General features: G+C 58.7%; 1 protein-coding gene across 4 annotated transcripts in view; it reads left to right on the top strand.

Annotated features, from left to right (window-relative positions):
* Positions 1 to 20,375, top strand: part of CHCHD6 (coiled-coil-helix-coiled-coil-helix domain containing 6) — an 89,914-nt gene that overhangs the window by 11,905 nt on the left and 57,634 nt on the right. For 3 of the 4 annotated variants that reach the window (XM_055557484.1, XM_055557483.1, XM_055557486.1), the window contains exons 2-4: positions 4,986 to 5,094; positions 8,589 to 8,661; positions 10,079 to 10,223. In XM_055557484.1, the coding sequence (XP_055413459.1) occupies positions 4,986 to 5,094; positions 8,589 to 8,661; positions 10,079 to 10,223 (327 nt within the window). Of the gene's footprint in view, positions 1 to 4,569; positions 4,589 to 4,985; positions 5,095 to 8,588; positions 8,662 to 10,078; positions 10,224 to 20,375 lie in introns of those variants that run through there. The other variant, XM_055557485.1, reaches the window with a different exon arrangement.

The raw sequence follows: 20,375 nt of genomic DNA, 5'->3' as shown, positions 1-20,375 counted from the left end.
GTGCCGGGCCCCATTTCTGGGTGTGCAAGAGGAAGCTTCCAGAAGGGGGGAGTGGGTCAGGGCCCCACAGCTAGGTGTGGGTGGGCTCCTCCTTCCCAGCCCTGCTTGGGGTTGGGCCCTCCGCCCCCTGACTGCACCCAGCTCCCTGTGATCAGCTCCGATAGCACAGTGACTGGTGGGCCTCGGGCACTGAGTCCCCAGACCTGTCTGCTCTGGGGCCTCCATTCTGGTTCTCTTGGTGCAGGGAGCACTGCCCAGATGGTGTTTATTCTCGCATGACTACTGTGTGTGTGTCTGTGTGTATTTGTTGATTAAAAATATTCCTTGCTTTATTTTGCAGCAACATTAAAAAATATTACAAATCTCCTCCTGCCACTGAGAAGCTTGCCAATGTTTTCCTTAACCCCTCGCTCACCAGGTGGTGCAGTTTGGTGGGTCCCCCTGGGGGCCTGGGGTGAGGAAACCAGAGCCCACCTCCCCTGTGCAGAGTTCCCCCACCCGCCACAGCCTCCCTTGCTCCCCAGTTCACTGAGCTTTAGATCTTGGGCTTCTTCTCCGGCTTGGTCCTCTGGTCTACCTCCTCCTAACACGGCTTCCATCAGGCACTCAGACAGGCCGGACTTGGTTCTTCTCAGAGGTTTGCACTCATCCCTCTGCTCGGGATTAGATCTTTTTCCCCTGATTCTTAAGACGTGAGCTTGGCAGGCCTCCTCATTTCAGGGCAGGGGGTCCCCCTTAGTGCTGTCTCCTCTGAGGGGTCTTCCCACCATCCCCACGTGTGCCCGGCTCTGCAAGACTGTATTTTATTCTTTCTCAGCACTCACCACTCACATGCTTCTTGAATTTTAACGACATGTTAGTTTTGAAATAGAGATGTCAAATACTATGTGGGAAAACCCATCTCTTACCCTTTTCTGTCCGTCAGCCCCTGTTTCTGCCTTCAGCCAACCCCGAGGCAGCTCGCCTCCTTTCACCTCTGGAGAGTTGCCTGTGCTGCTGTTCCACACAGGTAGGGTGCACCGTGTGCGGGCTCCTCCACTAAGCGTGACGCTCTCAGGTCATCATGCTGTGGCCTGTGTGAATTCTTCATCCCTTTTTGTGGCTGATACTCCATTATTTTTACTCATCCCCCATGCCAGTTGATGGACATGTGAGTTTTTTTCCACCTTTGCCTGTTACGGATGATGCTAATGTAAACTCACAGGTGCAGATGAGTGTGAACGTGAATTTGCATTTCTCTTGAGCGGGTACCAGGAGTGGAGCTGCCAGGTCTAATGGTGACGCTGTGTTAAACTTTCGAGGAACTTGCAGACTGGTTTCCATGGTGATGGCACCATTTATTTGCCACCAGCAGGGTATTGGAGTTCTGACTCGTGCATGTCCTGGTCGACACTTGCTACTACCTGACTTTTTTGATTATGGATATTGTAGTGGGTGTGAAGTGATATCTCCTTGTAGTTTGAACTTGCATCTCTCTTTTGACTAAGGATATTGAGCACCCTTTCATTTGGTTTTAGCCATTTGTGTATGTTCTTTAAGGACATGATCTTTCAGATTCATTGCCTATTGTTTAATTCAATTATTTTTCTTTGTATCGTTGAGTTGTAGGAGTTCTTCTTAAATTCTAGGTACATATCCTTGTCAGATATATGATTTGCAAATCTGTGTATTGTCCCTGAACTTGCTTCACTGTGTCCTTTGAAAAACAAAACGCTTTAATTTGTGAGGTTCAGTATATTTGTTTTCTCTTTGATTGCTCCTGCTGTCAGTGTCCTATCTACAAAATCACCGCCAAAGCCAAGGTCATAAAGATTTACCCCTCTAGTTTCTTCTGAGAGTTACATTGTTTTAACTGCTGCATTTTGGTCTCCAATCCCTTTGGAGTCAGGTTTGGTATATGGTGTGAGGTGGGGATCTAACTTCAACCTGCTGCACCTGGGTGGCCAGCTGTCCCAGCACCGTCTGTTGACAAGACTCTTCTTTACCCATTAAGTGGTCTTGGCACCTTGTCCATCAGTCAAGCTCAGATACGTAGGTTTCTTTCTGGATTCTCAGTTCTCTTCCATTGCTGTGCTTACTTGGTCTTCTCTTGTTCCATAATCATCAATTAGCTATTTGATTAAATACCAGAGGGGCTCAATTATTATTATTTTAACTTTAGCTGCTAAAAAAATGTTCATGGTAAAAGACTGCAGCCCGAAAGTACCAGAAGTGACAGTCCGGGCCCGTCTGCTCCTGCCCGGGTGTGGGATATGCCTCAGGAGCGTGCGAGGTGCCCTGGAGCGGATGCGCATGCCGGAGAACCCGTGTGGGTGTCTGCCTCTTTAACTGTGAATCTTTTTTACAAAGTTGAGATACACGAGACGTCCTCTGATTCTGACAGGCACGTGTCCTGCCTGCCTTTCTCGATGGTTTACGGTGTCTCACGGGAAGCAGGCCGTGGTTTCTCTAGCCACTGCCTGTCCTGCACATACGTGTCGTTTCCTCTTCCTGTGCGAGTCCAGCGCCTCTGTGCACGTGGAGAGCACTTTCCTCTCCCAGACCCCTGAAGCGGAGCTGCTGCCATGCGCTCCATCCTCAGGTCCTCTTTTTAACACATCCTTCCCTGTGCTCTGTGATACCACGCCTGTACTGGGCACTCAGCAAAGTGGCTCAGCACTCTCAGGGGCTGTCGCTCGGGCCTCTCCCCTCGCGGGCTGCTTCGCTCAGTCACAGTTTCACGACACTCTGGCCTGCCTCACTTCCTCCGTGAAGGGAAACGATGATCCGGTCGTCGTGGGGGAACCAGGGTGAATGAATCAGGCTGTGCTGGATTTTCTGCTGTGAGTGTGGCCCTGGGGGGAATTGGAAGGGACAGAGCAGTGGCCCCTGCCCTTGGGGTATTTGCAGACCTTTAGATGAGGCCGGTAGGATGTGAGGCACTTCCCCAGAGTGTACCCGTTGCAGCAAGTAATGGAGCTGGCAAAGGGACTAGGAACCCACAGGGAATTAGACTATGGAGGCCAGTGGGGTTGGATTACAGAGCTTCCACAGGACTGGGGAAACAGAGAAACAGACTCTTGGAGGGCACAAACAGAACCTTGTGCACACCAGGATCCAGGAGAAAGGAGCAGTGTCCCCACAAGAGACTGATCTAGACTTGCTGTGAGTGTCTCCTGCGGAGGCATGGGTCAACGGTGGCCTGCCGTGGGGTCAGGGGCCCTGGGTACACTGTGCGGGCACACGTCCTGTGCAGGAGGCCGCCATCGCTGCCATTGCCCTGCCAGGGTGTGTCCTCAGGCCAAACAGCAGGGAGGGAATAGCCCCGCCCATCAACAGAAAACCGGATTAAAGCTTTGCTGAGCACGGCCCCGCCCATCAGAACAAGAAGCAGAGCAGATTCCCCCACAGTCCACTCTCCCAATGGGAAGCTTCTACAAGCCTCTTATCCATCAGAAGGCAGACAGAATGAAAACCACAGTCACAGAAAACTAACCAAACCGATCACATGGAACACAGCCTTGTCTAACTCAGTGAAACGATGAGCCATGCTGTGTGGGGCCACCCAAGACAGACAGGTCATGGTGGAGAGTTCTGACAAAACATGGTCCACTGGAGAAGGGAATGGCAAACCACTTTAGCGTTCTTGCCTTGAATTCCCCTGAACAGTATGAAAAGGCAAAAAGATAGGACACTGAAAGATGAACTCCCCAGGTCAGTAGGTGCCCCATATGCTTCTGGAGAAGAGTGGAGAAATTGCTCCAGGAAGAATGAAGAGACAGAGCCAAAGCAAAAAAAACGCCCAGTTGTGGATGTGACTGGTGATGGAAGTGAAGTCCGATGCTGTAAAGAACAATATTGCATAGGAACCTGGAATGTTAGGCCCATGAATCAAGGTAAATTGCAAGTGGTTAAATAAGAGATGGCAAGAGTGAATTTCAACATTTTAGGAACCAGTGAATGAAAATGGACCAGAATGGGCTAATTTAATTCAGATGACCATTCCCTACTACTGTGGGCAAGAATCCCTTAGAAGAAATGGAGTAGCTCTCATAGTCAGCAAAAGAGTCCGAAATGCAGTACTTGGATACAATCTCAAAAATGACAGAATGTTCATTTTCAAGGCAAACCATTCAATATCACGGTAATCCAAGTCTATGACCCAACCCGTAATGCTGAAGAAGGTGAAGTTGAACGGTTCTATGATGACCTACAAGACCTTCTAGAACTAACACCAAAAAAGATGTCCTTTTCGTTATAGGGGACTGGAATGCAAAAGTAGGAAGTCAAGAAACACCTGGAGTAACAGCCAAATTTGGCCTTGGAGTACAGAATGAAGCAGGGCAAAGACTAATAGAGTTTTGCCAAGAGAATGCACTGGTCATAGCAAACCCCTTTTTCCAACAACACGAGAAGACTACATGTGGTCATTACCAGATAGTCAACACCAAAATCAGATTGATTATATTCTTTGCAGCCGAAGATGGGGAAGCTCTATACAGTCAGCAAAAACAAGACCAGGAGCTGACTGTGGCTCAGATCATAAACTCCTTATTGCCAAATTCAAACTTAAGTTGAAGAAAATGGGGAAAACCACTAGACCATTCAGGTATGACCTAAATCAGTGGAGTAGGAGAGAAGGTCCTTAACTTGGTGCTGTCCATGCCGGGACCCTGGATGCCCCCAGGGAAGGGTGGGATGGGCAGAGGTAGAGACGTGCACCTCTTCAGGGCGGGGCGCGGGTGTCAGGGCCGGGGAGGAGCAGGGAGCTCAGGGTGCCCTGCGTGTGGGGCCAGTGGGTGCAGCTGGGAAGCCAGCCCGTGGCGCCCAGACCCAGCGCGGCATTTGCTGGTGGGTGCCAGGCCTGCACGAGTGGTTCTGTGTGGAGTTCAGTGTATTATGGGAGTTGGTCTTGAAGCGGTCTGCTCAGAAATTCGGGATGTGGGTGAGGGGTGTCTTCACTTCCCCAGGGTTCTGTAACCGTTTCCTCTCTATCCTTACCACAGCTGTCTGAAAACGTGGTCAACCGCATGAAGGAGCCCGACCAGCCGTCCAAAGTTGGGCCGCTGGCCCCTCCAGCTGCTGCCCTTGGCTCCTCCGGAGGCCGGGAGAAAGGTAGGCCAGGGTGGCGGGTCTGGGCGGGGGGTTGGGTGGAGAGTTCCTCCTGGAGACAGCGCCCTGAGCTCTGGGCGGTGCCTGCGGGAAGCACTTCCCAGGAGCAAGGGACCCGCACGGGGTGCGCTCCCGTCCAGGGACAGCAGTATCTGCAGAGCCTCCATGACCACCGCTGAGTCTAGGGCAGAGTCCCCGCTGTGCCAGCCTCTCCGCACGGGAGGAGGCAGTGATGGGGTGGCCTTGGTGTCGTCCTCAGAGCTCTGACCTGCCCTTTGCCCTGGGGTCCTGACCCTGCTCCTGGGATGGTGGTTCTGGGCTCTGGGAGGGCCACCACCCCACCCCCGGGTCCCCCCAGCCCGCCTGGAGCCACCTGTGCTGGGCAGGAAGGGCCTTCATTCCCCAGTGGCATGTCTGTCATGGGAGGAAAAGCCTATGCTTTTATTGAAGTAATCCCTGTTAGCAAACACAAAGGAACAACGCATTTAGGAGTGGAGAAAGTATAGTGCAGAAACGTTAAAATGTTACAAACGGGAAAAGCCCTAGTGGCAGCTGGTTAAATACAGAGCTTGATGAGGAGCTGGGTTCCCTGCTGCAATGTGGGTGCTTTACATCCAAGGGCTGGAGGGACCCAGCCTCACGGTGGAGCTGCCTTCTCAGTTGATCTGCCCCGCTGGGGTGCCAGCTCGCAGGGGGCTGCTCCCTCCTGTCCACTCGGCATGAGCTGAGTGCTGGCCCTGTGGTCATGAGCCCCGTGCTGGGACACCGAGGCGGGGATAGGGGACCTCCCAGCAGGCAGGCCCAGCCTGTCGGGAGCTAAGTGTGTGACCCTATAGGGTACAGTGTCTCGTGCCTGTGGGACACCGGCGCCCATCAGGGCCCAGCGGCACAGAGGAGAGGGCTCGTTACTTGGGGGCCCCAGGGGGCCGGCACAGGACCTGGACTTTGCGGCGCGGCCCTGCGGGTGGGGAGGCCGGGGCTCAGGTGTGGCGTGGCCGCACCAGTCTCAGGACCATGTGTGGTTTCCTGACTGGAGTGTGAGGTGCAGGGACGGGGTCGGGGCTGCTGGCCGGTCCTTGTGACACCCCGTCCACTGCACTGTTTGCCTTGGGGCTCCCGACACGCCTTGGGGGCTCCCTGGCGGTCCAGTGGTTGGGACTCCGAGCTTCCACTGCAGGGGACATGGGTTCAATCCCTAGTTGAGGAACTAAGATCCGGCAAGCCACGCTATATGACCAAAAATAAATTACATGGTTTTGGTTTAACAAAGCATTTTGATGTTTGACGGTGAGTGAGTTTTGACTTTCTGAAAGCGGGAGAAGCGTCAGTGTGGGTGGCCTGGCTTTAGGGTCCTTCCTGTTACACACTGTGAGGTCTTATGGATCTGGCTGCGCCAGGGCTTAGTTGCAGCCCATGAGCTCTTCCTGGGTCGTGCGGGCTCTGTCCTTGCTGTGCAGCCTCTCTGCTTGTGCTGCGCAGCCCAGGAGTTGTGGCGTCTGGGATCTTAGTTCCCCAACCGGAAACTGAACCTGCATTCCCTGCATTGCAAGGCGGATTCTTAACCCCTGCACTGCCTGGGAAGTCCCAGCCTTTACTTTCAAAAGCAGTGTTTGCTTTTACTTTACTGATAAAGTTAAAAGAAGTTAAAGTTAAACTTCTTTAACTTTTCTTTTTAATTTATAGAAATTTATAATTTATAAATTTCTTTATAATTTTCTTTATAAATGTTCTTACTTTAATTTTTCTAAATAGAAAAAGAAGTTAAAATTAAACCCTTAAGTCACACCGTACCCCAAGTGCATGTTAGGAAGTCAGAGATCAAAATATAATGAAGAAACTTTAAAGAAGGGTGGGAAATATGACTGTAAAATTAGACAATTTAGGAAAAATGAATGAAGAATGAGTGACAAACTAGGGAAGTATGAGCAGTGTTCACCTGCCCCACCATGACGAGGCCCAGCCCCCTCAGACGGTTGGCTCACTCGTGCCATCACCAGCAGCAGGGCCGGCAGAATGCCGTGGAATGTGGCCGTAGGGGTCTGGCCACGGGCTCTGCAGTGGGTACACACATTACTTTTGTAGTCATGAGAAAGGAAAACTATGTAGAAAGCAAAAATGTGATCAATCTTGTGTCAAGAGAGCTGTTGGAAGCCAGTCGCTAAGTCCAGGGAGCCTCCGTCAGGCCCACACTGGGCGGCTGTGCCTCCTGCACACTCCTGGCGAGGCCCTCCAGCATGCCTGCCCGGCCTTCTGGAGAGGGGTGTGCACAGCGAGGCCTGGGGGGCTGCCCGAGCCCCCAGCCTCTGTGGTTGGCAGCTGTGAAGGTCTTGGGAGCAGCACCCCCCAACCTTCCTCCCAAAGCCTGGTTCTCCTGCCGGGTCTCCCGTGGCCCACGTGGCCAAGCGTGCACGCCTGCGAGGGGGCGGAGACGCTGACCAGGGTCTCCGCCGTGTGGGGACACTGAAGCTGCAGCCGCGGGGGGAACAGAGCTGCACGGTCCCCGTGTGGGGAGGAGAGTGAGTGGGTTGCTTGGAGGTCCCCGGGTTCGTGCTGCAGGAAGGAAGGCCTCCCGTGACAGCCTGAAGCGCAGTCACACTCAAGGTGACGCCAGTGGAAAGCTGCGCAGACTTCCTTCCCGGGGGCGCTGGCCACGTTCAGGTCACAGCCCTGGAGAAGGGGCCCAGGAAACGCAGGCTGCGCCCCCGCTGACCTCTCAGCGTGGAGACGGGGAACTCCCCTCGGCTGGCTCGCCTCTTGGGGAGGGTGCCTGGGTTCCAGCAGCTGAGAGGTGGGAGGGGGGTGTCAGTCACCGCACTCAGGCTTCCACACTGCCCAGCGACCCTGCCATCCTGTCTGTGCAGGGTACGGGTCAGGGGCCTTTGGGGCACCTCCCTCCTGACAGCAGGGCAAGGCCATGTTCTATTGGCCCAGGCACGTCCCCCCAGGGGGTGTCCCCCGGGCCTCTCCTGGGTGACCACCATGACCACGTCCATCCGGGGGTGTCCTCCTGGGCCCCCCTGGGGTCACCACCATGACCATGTCCATCTGGGGGCAGCATCCTGGGCCCCTCTGGGGTCACCACCATGACCACCTCCATCTGGGGGCGTCCTCCCGGGCCCCTCTGGGGTGACCACTGTGACCACGTCCATCCACAGTCCCCTCACAGGCCCTCCCCTGGGTGACCACCATGACCACGTCCATCCAGGGGCGTCCTCCCGGGCCCTCCCCTGGGTGACCACCATGACCATGTCCATCCACAGTTCCAGCCCTTTCCTGGGTCACCACCATGACCACATCCATCCAGGGGCGTCCTCCAGGCCCCATCTGGGGTGACCACTGAGACCACGTCCATCCAACGGGTGTCCTCCCAGGCCCTCTCCTGGGTGACCACCGTGACTGCGTCCACCCAGAGGTGTCCCCCTGGGCCCTCTCTGGGTGATGCTGAGCCTCCCCCCGTCCGTGGGTTGCTGCTGACCTTTTCTTGTCCACCCCTGCAGACTCGAAACCGCCCAGGCCGGACTGCGGCAGTGGCCGGGGGCCTCCGCAGGTGCAGGTGGACCCCCTTGAGAGGTATGCTGAGAAGCCGCTCGCCCCGGGCCACGCCTTCCTCACAGGTGCCTTCTCCTCGCCCAGAGGCCAGGGGTCTGGTCCCTCACATTGTCTTACGTTGGTGGGATGCCCGGCCTGCGGTTTAGGTGCCACTGGTCCTCGTGTGACGAGAGGAGACTACGGGTGGGGGAGGGCAGGGCTCTGTGGCCTTGCAGGTGTGTGCAGCCATGTTTGGAGGAGCTCGCTCGTGGCCTGGCTCCAGGTGTGGGTGCCTCCCCAGTGTGGGCCTCAGCCTGGCGAGCGCTCTGGCTGGGGCAGGGCTGGCAGGCAGCGGCGGAGGCCCTGGGCGCACCGTGTCTCCAGGCCTCAGGGTTCCCGGGGCTGGTGTGGGGTCCTCGCAGTGTGGCTCAGCAAGCCCTCAGCTGGTACTGAGGGGCTCGTCTGCAGTCGTGAGGCTGTGCCTCTGTAACGGACTCAGGCAGCTGCCTCCGGGGGGCGGGCGGCCTGGGTCATCCCTGCTGGGCAGTCCCCTCTGCAGGTCAGCGCAGCCACATCCGTCCTGTGATCTCAGAAGGACCCACCTTCTGAGAGTGTCCAGTCCCTAATCCCCAGAGGCCTCCTCCAAGCAATAACCAGAATTAAAAAAAAAAATACTTTTAAGCATTTTAAAAAACGTTCAAGTAACACGTGCTAATGGGAGACTTAGGATATATATGAAATGAAAAAGTCACCAGTAGATTCGTCATCCCGTATTAACATTTTGGACTATTTCTTTCAAGTGTCTCGTGTAAACTTTTGTTGTCTTGCTCGTTTCACCCGGTCTTCTAATTGTCTTCCACTTGTCACACCTGCCTCGTGAGCGTGTTTACTGCTGGAGGCACCACGTCTGGGCCTCGGTCGCGGGGCTGTAATGCGGCAGAGAGAGTAGCTTTCAGGGCCTCATGCCCGCCGTGCCCCCGGGCCGACCTGCCTCTGAGTTGTTTACCACCCCACCCCCACCCCGCTGATAAAGAGCACTTCTAAGATCTTCTCAGCTGCTTTTTTCTTTCTCTAGGAGGATTTTACTAGGGAGACTAGAAACAGGTCCAAGGGGAGGGACGCATTCAGGACTGAGAGTTGAACATTGAGAACCAAGGCTGCTGCTCCTGACCTTGCAGCTCTGAGGTGGGGCGGGGAGGTGGGCTGTCCCCCGCCCGTCTCTAAAGGGGCCTCGGGTGGTGAGGTTGGACCCCTGCCGTGAGGATCTCTCATCAGGCATTGGGTCTCCGGCTCTTCAGCTGGCTGAGGACGCGTGGCAGTGTCCCCCCAACCCCGGGGGACTGTCACTGGTGCCTGACCCTCCCTGGCGGCCGCGGCGGCCCGTCGGCCCTCATGTCCCTGCCCCAGCAGCTGCGTGAGCTGCGCCTGCATCTGTGTCTCCGTCTCTCCTCTGGCCCAGGTGTGACTGGGAGCAGGCTGTGCTCCAGGACAAGCTGGTCCATGTGGCCACGACAGAGAGAGAGGCAGCTGCGAATCCCCGGAGTGTGACGCTGCGGCGTGGGGAGGGCGTTGTGGACCAGGAGAAGCAGCGGTTGGCTCAGCGGGTGAGTGCGGGTCCCCAGGCAGCCCTCCTGGCTCCCTTGGTCCAGGGAGCAGAGGTCGAGCCCTGGATATGCATCAGACTGAAGTCACGGCTTCTCCTCTGTGGGGAGGGAGTCTTTCTAGGGACTGGGAGCCGGGGTCCTATAGCTGGGGCTTTGTCACAGTGGAGACAGGCGGGGGACAGGCAGCCCAACAGCCAGGTGGGAAGGGCCTGGCCGGGGTACACGGGGTTCATCAGTTTGGACGGAGCAGAAACGTTGACACCAGGGATGGAAACCTGGTGAGCATTGCAGCCTGCGACTGTGGACTCTCACCTGGATCGTGGGCATCACAGCACAAGGGGTTCACAGCTTCCCTCCTGCCCTGGCCCAGGCGTCCCCAGAGGAGACGCCCCCACAGTGGGAGGGGCCTCCCGCCTCCAGCGTAGGTGTGGGTTTCTTTCCATGAAGGGCAGCTTTAGAGTGAAGACTCCCCTGGATGTCTGGGTGGATGGTGCCCTCTGCCAGTGCGCAGAGCCCACGGGGCCTGAGGCTGCCTTCTCTGCGGGCGCCCCTGACTCCTGTGAGGCCCCGCTCTCCACTCGTCACGGTCCACTTCCTAGTGCAGCCGGAGGCCCCGCTCCCTTTGGGAGCTTACTGCTTCCTGTTGCGTGTCCCTAGATGGGATTCTGGCTGCTGCTTTCCCTGCTCTGGTCCAGACGGTCTGGGTGCAGGGCCCAGGGTAGCCAGTCCTGCCCTACCTGGGATGTGCAGTGCTGGGGGCGTGGGGGCCAGCCTGGGGCTTCCACACCATCAGGGGTGCCGACCAGGAGAAGCGCCTCTGAGAGGCTGTGTGGCTGTCGCCTCCTGCACCTCTGGGTGCCTGGGCTTCAGCTGGAGGTCAGGCAGTGGCTTGGCCTGAGCAGACACAGAGAGGCGCCATCAGCGCTCCGTTGGAGCTCCTGCGAGGGGAGCGAGGCCGCAGCCTCACCTGCGGTTGGTCCTGTGCTCGCAGCTGCTTCAGTGGAGGTGGTGTCAGAACGGTGTGTTGAGAGTTTAGGTAGGAGGGGAAGGATGGCAGCAGAACCTGAGCTGGGCAGAGGGTTTCTTTCCTTCCCGGGGTCCTGGCGGGGCCCTTCTCCCTGCCTCCTGACCCCCAGGGCCCGACCCTGCTCCTGTCGCTGGCTGGAGGGTCCCTGTCCAGGGTGCTGAGTGTCGCGGGCATTCAGCGTGCTCCTTGCTGTGGCTTCTGCAGCGTGGCTGTTTAGTCCTCTTCTGCATGAGAGAATGATTGAGCTCGTTATTGGGCAAAGTTCATAAAACTAATGACGAGGAAAGTAATCATGTCTGTGACCTGCTTCTGAGGGCCTGCTTTGCGCGCAGGGCCGCCGCAGTGAGCTGCTGCGTGTGGATGCGTGGTCCCCCCGCGTGCGTGTTCCCGACCCCACCTTCATGTATCTGAAGCACAGTGAGGTGGAACACATGGGAAGTTGGAGTTGGGAGCAGAGAAAGGCTTATTGCAGGGAGGACGGAGCACGGAGACAGTGGCTCAACTTCTCCGCACCCGCAGCTCCTGGGAGGGTTTCAGGAGAGCATCTTTAAAGGCCAGGTTGGGTTGGGGTGGGGAGCCTCAGAGGCTTTGCTCAGCTGGTGCACAGCCCTTTGCCGACGGGGAGCTCACAGGTGGAGCCACAGGGCGTGAACACCCCGTCTTTCAGGCTCCTTGCTGGTGCTTCCAGCATCTGTAAGCAGCTCAGGAATGCGGTCGGGACTGTCATCTGCATACCTCTGAGAGGAGCTCCTGCAGAACAGGGGTGGGGGGAGCCTGCCCCCGAAAGCCCCAGAGGCTCTCACTTGCCTCCCCTCATCTTCCTGTCTGCTCTGCCCCGCTGCCCCGTCCTCTGCCTGGCCCCCAACCCCTGGGCGAGGTCCTACTGGGCTGGAGTACGGGTGCAGGTGCTGAGCTCCGTCCCTGCTCTGGCTCCTGCGTCTGCTGGCTCTGTTTCAGGGGCCCACGTTCACCCCACGGGGCGCTGTGCCAGCCTATCCACACCCACTGACTCGGTCCTGTCTGCCCTGCCCGCCCCCCACTGCCCCTGCCCACCCCCCCGCCCCGTCTTCCCTAGCCCCTCAGGAGTTGCCTGCCTGGCAGCCGCTGCGTAAAGCTAGCCTGCCCCTCGGCCTGCCCTGGCCATGGCGTGTGCAGATCCGAGCTGCTTCTCACACTCTTTGCAGTCTGGTTTTCACAGCCATTGGCACTGTGATCTCAGACTCACCAAATCTGGTGACTCTCTTCACGTTTGCCCCGTGGGTTCCTTGGCAGGAAGCTACTGCCTGGCCTTTAAACTCTCCTTCTGCACCCCCCTTTCTGCCAGCTCCACCCGCCTCCCACCCTGTCCTGTTCCGCCGGGGGCTGTGGGCCAGGCCGAGCGCGACAGACCCCGGAGGGTACACGTGCAACAGACCACAGGCAGGAAAGCTTGAGGTGCCCGAGGGCCGGGAGCTGAGAGGAGGAGCAGGACCCCGTTAGACGGAGGCCCGCAAGGCCTTCTCTGGGGAGCAGACCTAAGCTGTGGTCGGGTGACACCCGGGGCCCTGGGGCTGGAGGCTCAGTGAGCTGGGGAGCTGGGGCCACGCCTGGGAAGAGGGCAGCGCGTGGAGGGGCTCGTGGTCATGGGGGCACGCAGCCTGATGCTGTCGTGCCCGGGATGGTTTCCAGAAGGTTCTGTGTGGGTCAACAGGAGACTGCTGGAGTCCTGCTGAGAGGCCATGATGGCCTGGACGGAGGACTGGCGAGCAGGGAGCCCGAGCAGCAGTGGACAGGTGTGCGGGGCAGAGGGCGGGCAGGCGAGTTGCAGCCACCAGTGGGGCCGGGGGCTTGTGCAGCCTCCTGGCGGCCCTCGTGCCTCAAGGCAGGCGGGCTGTCCTGGGTCCCAGCATCCGTGAGGGCTGGGGGCGGGTGTGAGGGGGCGGCCTGGTGCACCGTGCTTCCTCCAGGTGGCGGGGTGGGCCAGGTGGTCGGGCGGTCCTCCCCTGGGAGCGTGGGCTGCAGTGCACGTGCCCAGTCAGGCGTCTGAGGGCCGGGTGTCCTCTGGATGAGACTTGTGGGGTCTCTAGGACTGCAGGGTGGAGAACTGAAACTTCTGGTGGTGTCCGGCAGCTGGTGTTGGAGGCTGTGGCCTAGCCTGGGTTCGGGAGCCAGACTCCTGGGATGAGCCCTACATCCTGGCTGTTCTCCTTGGTCGCCACTTGGCTCTTGTAGGCCCTTCTCTTCGGGGGCGGTGATCGTGCCCGGGAGGCCCCTAGGTTGTCCGTGGAGTCTTGAGATCATGCATAGAACGGGCTTGGGTGCTTGGCTCCTTGGGCTGACAGAATGTTTCCCTCATGTCAGCTCGGGGGGTGGGGGGGTGGGTACACACTCAAGTCCTGCCTCCTTGCAGCCCCTACTACCCTGCCCAACCCAGAGACCCCCTCATGCCTCATGACGCTCTCTCCTTTGTGGGTCTGGAGAGGGGTTTCCATCTTAGAGAGTTCACGGCAGAGTCCAGCCCAGACGGGTCCCTGGTTCCTGCCGGTGCCCTGCCTGTGTTCGAGGGGCCGGGAGTCTGGGCGGCCCTGCCTACGTGGGTCTGGGAAGATGGGGAGAACCCGGCCACCCTCCTGCTGCTCACCCCCTCACCAAGGTGGGCGGTGGCTGTGGGTGGTGCCACACTAGTGTCCGGTACCCTTGGGAACCAGCCTGTGTCCCGCAGCCTCTCTTGTCCCATGTGCTGGGCCCACGAGGGGCCAGTCCTGGACCCTGCTGGCCAGGGGGGTGGCTCGGGAATTGCAGGTGGGGGACGGGACCTCAGGAGGCTGCGCCCTACCTGGCTCCCGCCCCGCACCTGCGCCTGCAGAGCGAGGCCTCCGCCTGTGTCCGCGCCGGTGGGTGGGGCAGGGGGGAGGGTCTGTCCAGTGGGATGGGCACCACCTGCCCCCCAGCCCCTCCATGGAGCTGCCTGGGCAGGGGGCCTCTCTCTGCCACGTTTTCTCCAGGAGGCTCTGGCGGCCATTGGGCAGCAGCAATGGGACCGGGTGGGAAGCTCCCATCCCCAGCCGCTTACTCCTAGAGCAGGAGAGTTGCTGCTCTCCCGGCTGGTGAGAAGCCTGCAGCCCCCTCCCTGGGGGTCTTCCCTGCTGGCAGCCAGGTGCGGATGAGGTGGCTCTTCCCTCGGCAAGTGCCTCCGCCAGCCTGGCACCATGGGCGGCATCTCCTTGGCTTTGCTGTGGTTGCCAGGTGGATGCACGGGTGTTGGCCACCCTGGAGTTTTCCAAGGCCCAGAGAAGTCAGCCAGTGTTGGTGACAAGACCTTCCCGGAGTGACTGGCTATCGGGTGTCAGGGGCCTCCAGTTGGCCTCTGAACCGGACTTCCCTGCTGAGGGTACGGGCGCTTTGCTGCCCTCTCACCAAGGCTGACAAGGCGGGGTCTGCAGACGTGTACCCGGAGGCCGCGGCCCCTGCTCAGCTGTGGAGTGCCTCCAGCTCATGGGCCACCGGGTGGGTCCCGGGTAAATGCCACAGAGCTCAGGTGCCTCGGCCTAATCAGGCCTGGCCTTCTCTCGAATGGAGACCAGCAGCTCCTGCCGCTCCCCTGCCTCTCCTCCCTCTCTGGCAGACGGGCACCCTGCCCAGAGCCTTCCCGTTTCCTGTGCCACCTTCCCTGTGAGTGAGGAGTCGAGCTGCAGGCTTGGTTCTCGCCTCCGTAGGCTGTGGCTCTCCAGCGTGCACCTGAGCCCAGCCACCCCAGACCTGGGGCATCGAGAGACTCGGCGGAGCGGCTGGGCCCTCTGCAGGGGCACCTTCCCTGGGCTGAGAGTTCCCAGCGGCCCTGGGCTTCAATCTCCGTTTTCAGGTGGATGGAGACAGGCATCAGTGCCCCCTGTACTAAGGGCACGCTGCCTTCTCCAGGCTTGGAGTCAGGCCCGCTCCATGTCCCCTTCAGCCCCTGCGCCCGTGCTCAGCCATAGCGAGCACTCAGACCCCGTGCCCATTGGACCGGGACACCCCGCAGCCCTGTTTGGGCTGAGCTCCTTTCCAGGAGCTGGTGCTGGCAGGGGAGGGAGCGGGGCGAGAGACCTGTCTGTCCAGGAACGTTCTTACTGGCGGCTCCTCTGCACAGCGAGCTGCTCCGAGCGGCCCGTCCGCCAAGTAGAAGCCTGCGTGCTGACCCTGACTGGGATCAGGGGCAATTGCTTGCACCTGTGTTACTGCTACTGGGCCCAGGTTTCCCCTGAGGGACTGCCTTCCTCCACATAAATTTGGTCTTTAGCCACCGCAGCGAACTAAAGGACTAAAGGGACTAAAGAACTACTAATGAGCCTCTCGATGAAAGTGAAAGAGGAGAGTGAAAAAGCTGGCTTAAAACTCGGCATTCAAAAAACTAAGATCGTGGCATCTGGTCCCATTACTTCATGGCAAATAGATGGGGAAACAATGGAAGCAGTGACAGACTTTATTTTGGGGGCTCCAAAATCACTGCAGATGGTGACTGCAGCCATGAAATTAAAAGATGCTTGCTCCTTGGAAGAAAAGCTATGACCAACCTAGGCAGCATATTAAAAAGCAGACACATTACTTTTCGACAAAGGTCCGTCTAGTCAAGGCTATGGTTTTTCCAGTGGTCATGTATGGATGTGAGAGTTGGACTATAAAGAAAGCTGAGCACCGAAGAATGGATGCTTTTGAACTGTGGTGTTGGAGAAGACTCTTGAGAGTCCCTTGGATAGCAAGGAGATCCAACCAGTTCATCCTAGAGGAAATCAGTCCTGGGTGTTCGTTGGAAGGACTGATGCTGAAGCTGAAACTCCAATCCTTTGGCCACCTGATGCGAAGAACTGATTCATTTGAAAAGAGCCTGATTCTGGGAAAGATTGAGGGCAGGAGGAGAAGGGGATGACAGAGGATGAGATGGTTGCATGGCATCACCAACTCAATGGACATGAGTTTGAGTAAACTCCAGGAGTTGGTGATGGACAGGGAGGCCTGGCGTGCTGCAGTCCATGGGGTCGCAAAGAGTCAAACATGACTGCGCGACTGAACTGAAGCTAAACTAAAGGCAGGCAGCTTGCAAGCTGTCTCTTGGAAGGGCCCTGAGTAAGGAGCTCCCAGTGAACGGGGGTGTGGCCACCAGGAGGAGGCAAGGCTGCAGCCTGTCCCTGTGTCTGAGGGGTGGTTGTCTTCTGGTGTCTGGGGAGGAAGTCTGTGGGGAGGAAGGAGCCTCGGGAGGCGGAGAGTAATGCTCTTGGAACCAGGGTGAGCACGGGGTGGACATCAGGCGCAGAGGGACCAGCAGACATCCAGGAGGGGAGGGCATGGGAGACTCCAGTCCCGTACGGTCCGCTCCAGCTGGCACGTGGTGGAAGGACCCTGGCAGGAGGCACTGTGCAATATTGGACTGTGCAGAGCTGCTTCCCAGCCCACCTGGCACAGCCTGGCCCCCTGGGGGCCTGGGGCCCAGTGAAGGGCAGGCCTGTCCGAGGACCTGAGCCACCGCCTGTGTCTGGAAGCCCCTCGCGTGTGTCCTGGCTCTGGGCTGGCTGTGCTGGGTGGGGTCATCTCTGGGGCTGGGCCTCACACGTGGCCTCAGGAAGTGTCTTACACATTCCTTGAAATCTTGTAGTTGCACCAGGCTCCCCAGGGATTCTGCAGTGTATCTGTATTTGAGTCACTGTAGCTCTCTTTTTGGCAGCCTGATTATTTAGGCCTGACAGGTAGGCACAACTGTCTCATTAAATGCAGATATATTTGTATGACTTGGGGGAAAAAATGGAACATTCCATTAGTCTAAGAAAAGAGTAGCAGTCGTTCTTTTTACTTGTAAACTCTGTGTGAGAGATTCTTCTCATTAAATGTGTGAGGTGTGCACGCAGCACCCTGGGGGCTCATGCTGTGACCTGCTCAGGTGCTGCCTGCTGCAGGCTCCCCGGCCAGCCCCTCCTGCTCCGGTCCAGGGCTGGGCGCCCCGCCCGTGGGGCAGGGACACACTCGGCCCTGCTCTGCGAGGCTCCAGGGGTCACCACCCAGAGCCCTGCGGTGGGCCGGGCCCCATGTGACACCCCGGTGTGGCCGGGATCCTCAGCCTCCCTGAGCTGCTCTGTGGGCTGGAGTCCCGGGCAGGGGGACGGGGCTGAAGGCTGTAGGCTTCTTCTGTCAGATACTCCTGCTCTTGGGGAAGGTGCGCACCACTAACACGCGCCTTGCTTGCCTACAGAAGCCCTGCCGGGGGCCCTGGGTGCTGGGGGCCGGCCGGCTGGCATCCTGGTGCAGGTCGGGCAGCTGCTCTTTACCCACTCCTCCTCAGGGGGCCCGGGCACAGGTGGGGGGCCCTGGGTGTTGTGTTGCACCCAGTTCCTTCGGGTCACAGCTCTTTCGTGAACCCAGGGCCCTCTGCTCTGTTAGGCCCACACAGGCTGGGCGGCCCCGAGGCTGCGGCTGTGGGGAGCACAGGGGTTTGCTGCCCTGTCCCTGGAGTACAGCGCTGGCCCTGTGTTCTGTGTGTTACACAGTGGGGAGCGCACAGCAGGCGGTGGGTGTCGGGGAGAAGAAAGCAGGGGTGGGAGGGCGGGGGCCCGGGGCGCTGCTCCATCCTCTGAGGTGGGATTCGTGTGAGCACACGACTCGTGAACTCCATGCCTTTCCTGCGTTTGTGTTCTCCTGCAGCCGTCACCTCGGTCACCTCGGCACAGTCATAGGGCGTTTTCCTCCCGCCGCGGGGCCACGGGTGTGCTGGAACGTGGAGCGGGGGCCTGTGAGCTGGGCGGGGGACACGAAGGGGCCAGCAGGCAGCTTTCTGGTGGGAGGATGGGGGCCTTGCTGCTCTGGGGTCGGGGGGAGCGGGCGGTGGGGACGGGTGGGGCCTGGGAGGCAGGAGCGGGGCATGCAGCAGGCGCTCACTAGGTGCGGCCTCCTCCCGTCCGCCTCCTGGGTTCAGCTGATCACAGCCCCTTGTGGACCTGGGCCTGGAGACCTCGCGTGTCCTGTCAGGGGAGGCCGGACGGCATCCCACGGGTTTGGGTTGTGCCCTCGTACGCCTGCACGCTGGCCAGTGGCCACACGCTTCTACCTGTTCCTCCTGCTGATTTCCTCTTGGGTAAGAATCCTTAAAAAAAATCAGACAGTACTTACGATTTCCTCCATTAAATGGCAGTTGTACCTGGGGACACTGCCTGCAGAAAGAAAAGCTGTGCCCCGTCTGGAGACGGTTGGGGAGAGAGACCGTGGGGTGAGGAGGAGCCGGGCTCCTCTGGGAAGACTCCTGACTCTGGGGGCCCGACAGACCAGGGCCATGGTGTTCCCGACACGCAGACCCTGTCACCACCCTCGCCCATGGCCTGGAGGGGCATCTCCAGGACCGGGTGGGAAGCGTGGGGCTCACCGAACACAGGGCGTCCTGCGGGGACTCCACGCGGTGGCACGGGCCAGAAACCCGAGCCTGTTCTGAGGGGGCTTAGAGGACAGCTGGCCGGGAGGACTGGGCTCCCAGAGCTCACACGGCCCCCACGCTGCCTGCTCCGGGGGTGCCGAGCTGGGTGTGGGGGTTTATGGGAACCTTTACATGTTGGCAAGTGTTCAGACTTACAAGAGGAGGAAGAGTTGGAGGAGAAAGAAAGTATGTGGTGTCAACAGATCCAGCCAGAGCTGTATGCCGACTTCCAAGCTGGCTTGGGTGGACCCCCCGTCAGGCCTTATGGGGGCGGCAGGCTGTCGGCAGGTTTCTGAGCTAGAGCTCAGGATGAGCTGACCTCTTCCACAAGCCCCGTGTGGCCCTGTTGTACCCTTAAGTTTGTCGTCTGTAAAACAGGCTGCCAGCAGCTGCTGCTCCATGTCTGTTGGGAACTTTAAAATCTTGATTAAAAGGCACAGCTAAAGAGAGGAGACCCTGGGTGAGTTGACAGGTCTTCCTGTGGCCGTCAGTGCCCGTCAGCAGATGCCACCCCATGTCCCCTCCGGCCAGAAGCTGCCTGCTATTTTTAGCAGCTCTGTAACTCCATTAGCCATACCCTACCTCCCAGACCCCTGTCGGTATGTTTAATTATGTAAATAGTATCACAAATCACAGTGGTGTTGAACTCCATCTCATGTCTCAGAGCGAATCAGAGCATGTTCCACTGCATCTTGTTGACCGGCCATCCAGCCTGGCTGCAGGCTCAGGGCAGGGCGAGGCGCCCCTCCAGGGAAGCGCTCTGGGGAGAGGGCGGTGTGTGGGGAGGGCCTTTCCGGGGGGTCCTCGTGGGGTTGCTCCAAGCAGTGCCTTTCCTCCGAGCTGGAGGTGAGCTCTTGTCTCTGTTACACCAATTCACGGCTGACTCGTCCTTGGCTCTGCTACTCTAGCCACCGTGTGCAGTGGTGCCCGGGTGGGGAGGTGGCTGTCTGCGGAGGCCCCAGTGGGAGGCCGCGCTGACCCCGCTCAGGCCGAGGCCAGGTGCCCGCTCCCAGCGTGTCCACCCTCTGCCTGGCTGCATCACTGGTGCTGAGTTCAGGGAGGGCTGAGGTCTGTTCTTGGCTTCCGGGGTGGCCTCAGGCACTCTGGAGGTTTCTGCTCTTCCTCTGGGCTCTGCAGTGCTTAGCTCCTCCACGCCCCGGCCCAGCCCTGCTGCTGAGTTCCAGCGTCCAGCTTCTCACTGGCTTGTGGCTCTGATTCCGGCCGCTCCCAGCAACCATTCCTTTGGGGCCACATGATGGGGTCATTGGAGAAGGCAATGGCACCCCACTCCAGTACTCTTGCCTGGAAAATCCCATGGACGGAGGAGCCTGGTGGGCTGTAGTCCATGGGGTCGCTAAGAGTCAGACACGACTGAGCGACTTCACTTTTCACTTTCATGCATTGGAGAAGGAAATGGCAACCCACTCCAGTGTTCTTTCCTGGAGAATCCCAGGGACGGGGGAGCCTGGTGGGCTGCCCTCTATTGGGTCGCACAGAGTCGGACACGACTGAAGTGACTCAGCAGCAGATGGGGTCATCTCCCTGGGGTCGTCTTCCTGTACCCCTGTGTTGACCGCTGTGCGACCGCTGGTCCTGTGAGGTCCTTGCAGGTACTGTTCTCTCACCCACATCTTCGAGGACCTCGTCTCCTGAGGACAAGAGCATTCTCCTCCCCGACGATGGCGAGCTGACCGTGCCCTGCGTCTGACGTGGA

The sequence above is a fragment of the Bubalus kerabau genome, chromosome 20 (assembly GCF_029407905.1).
Source record: "Bubalus kerabau isolate K-KA32 ecotype Philippines breed swamp buffalo chromosome 20, PCC_UOA_SB_1v2, whole genome shotgun sequence".
Lineage (NCBI taxonomy): Eukaryota > Metazoa > Chordata > Mammalia > Artiodactyla > Bovidae > Bubalus > Bubalus kerabau.
The sequence above is the reverse complement of the archived record's forward strand: the minus strand, read 5'-3'. Positions and strand labels throughout refer to the sequence as shown.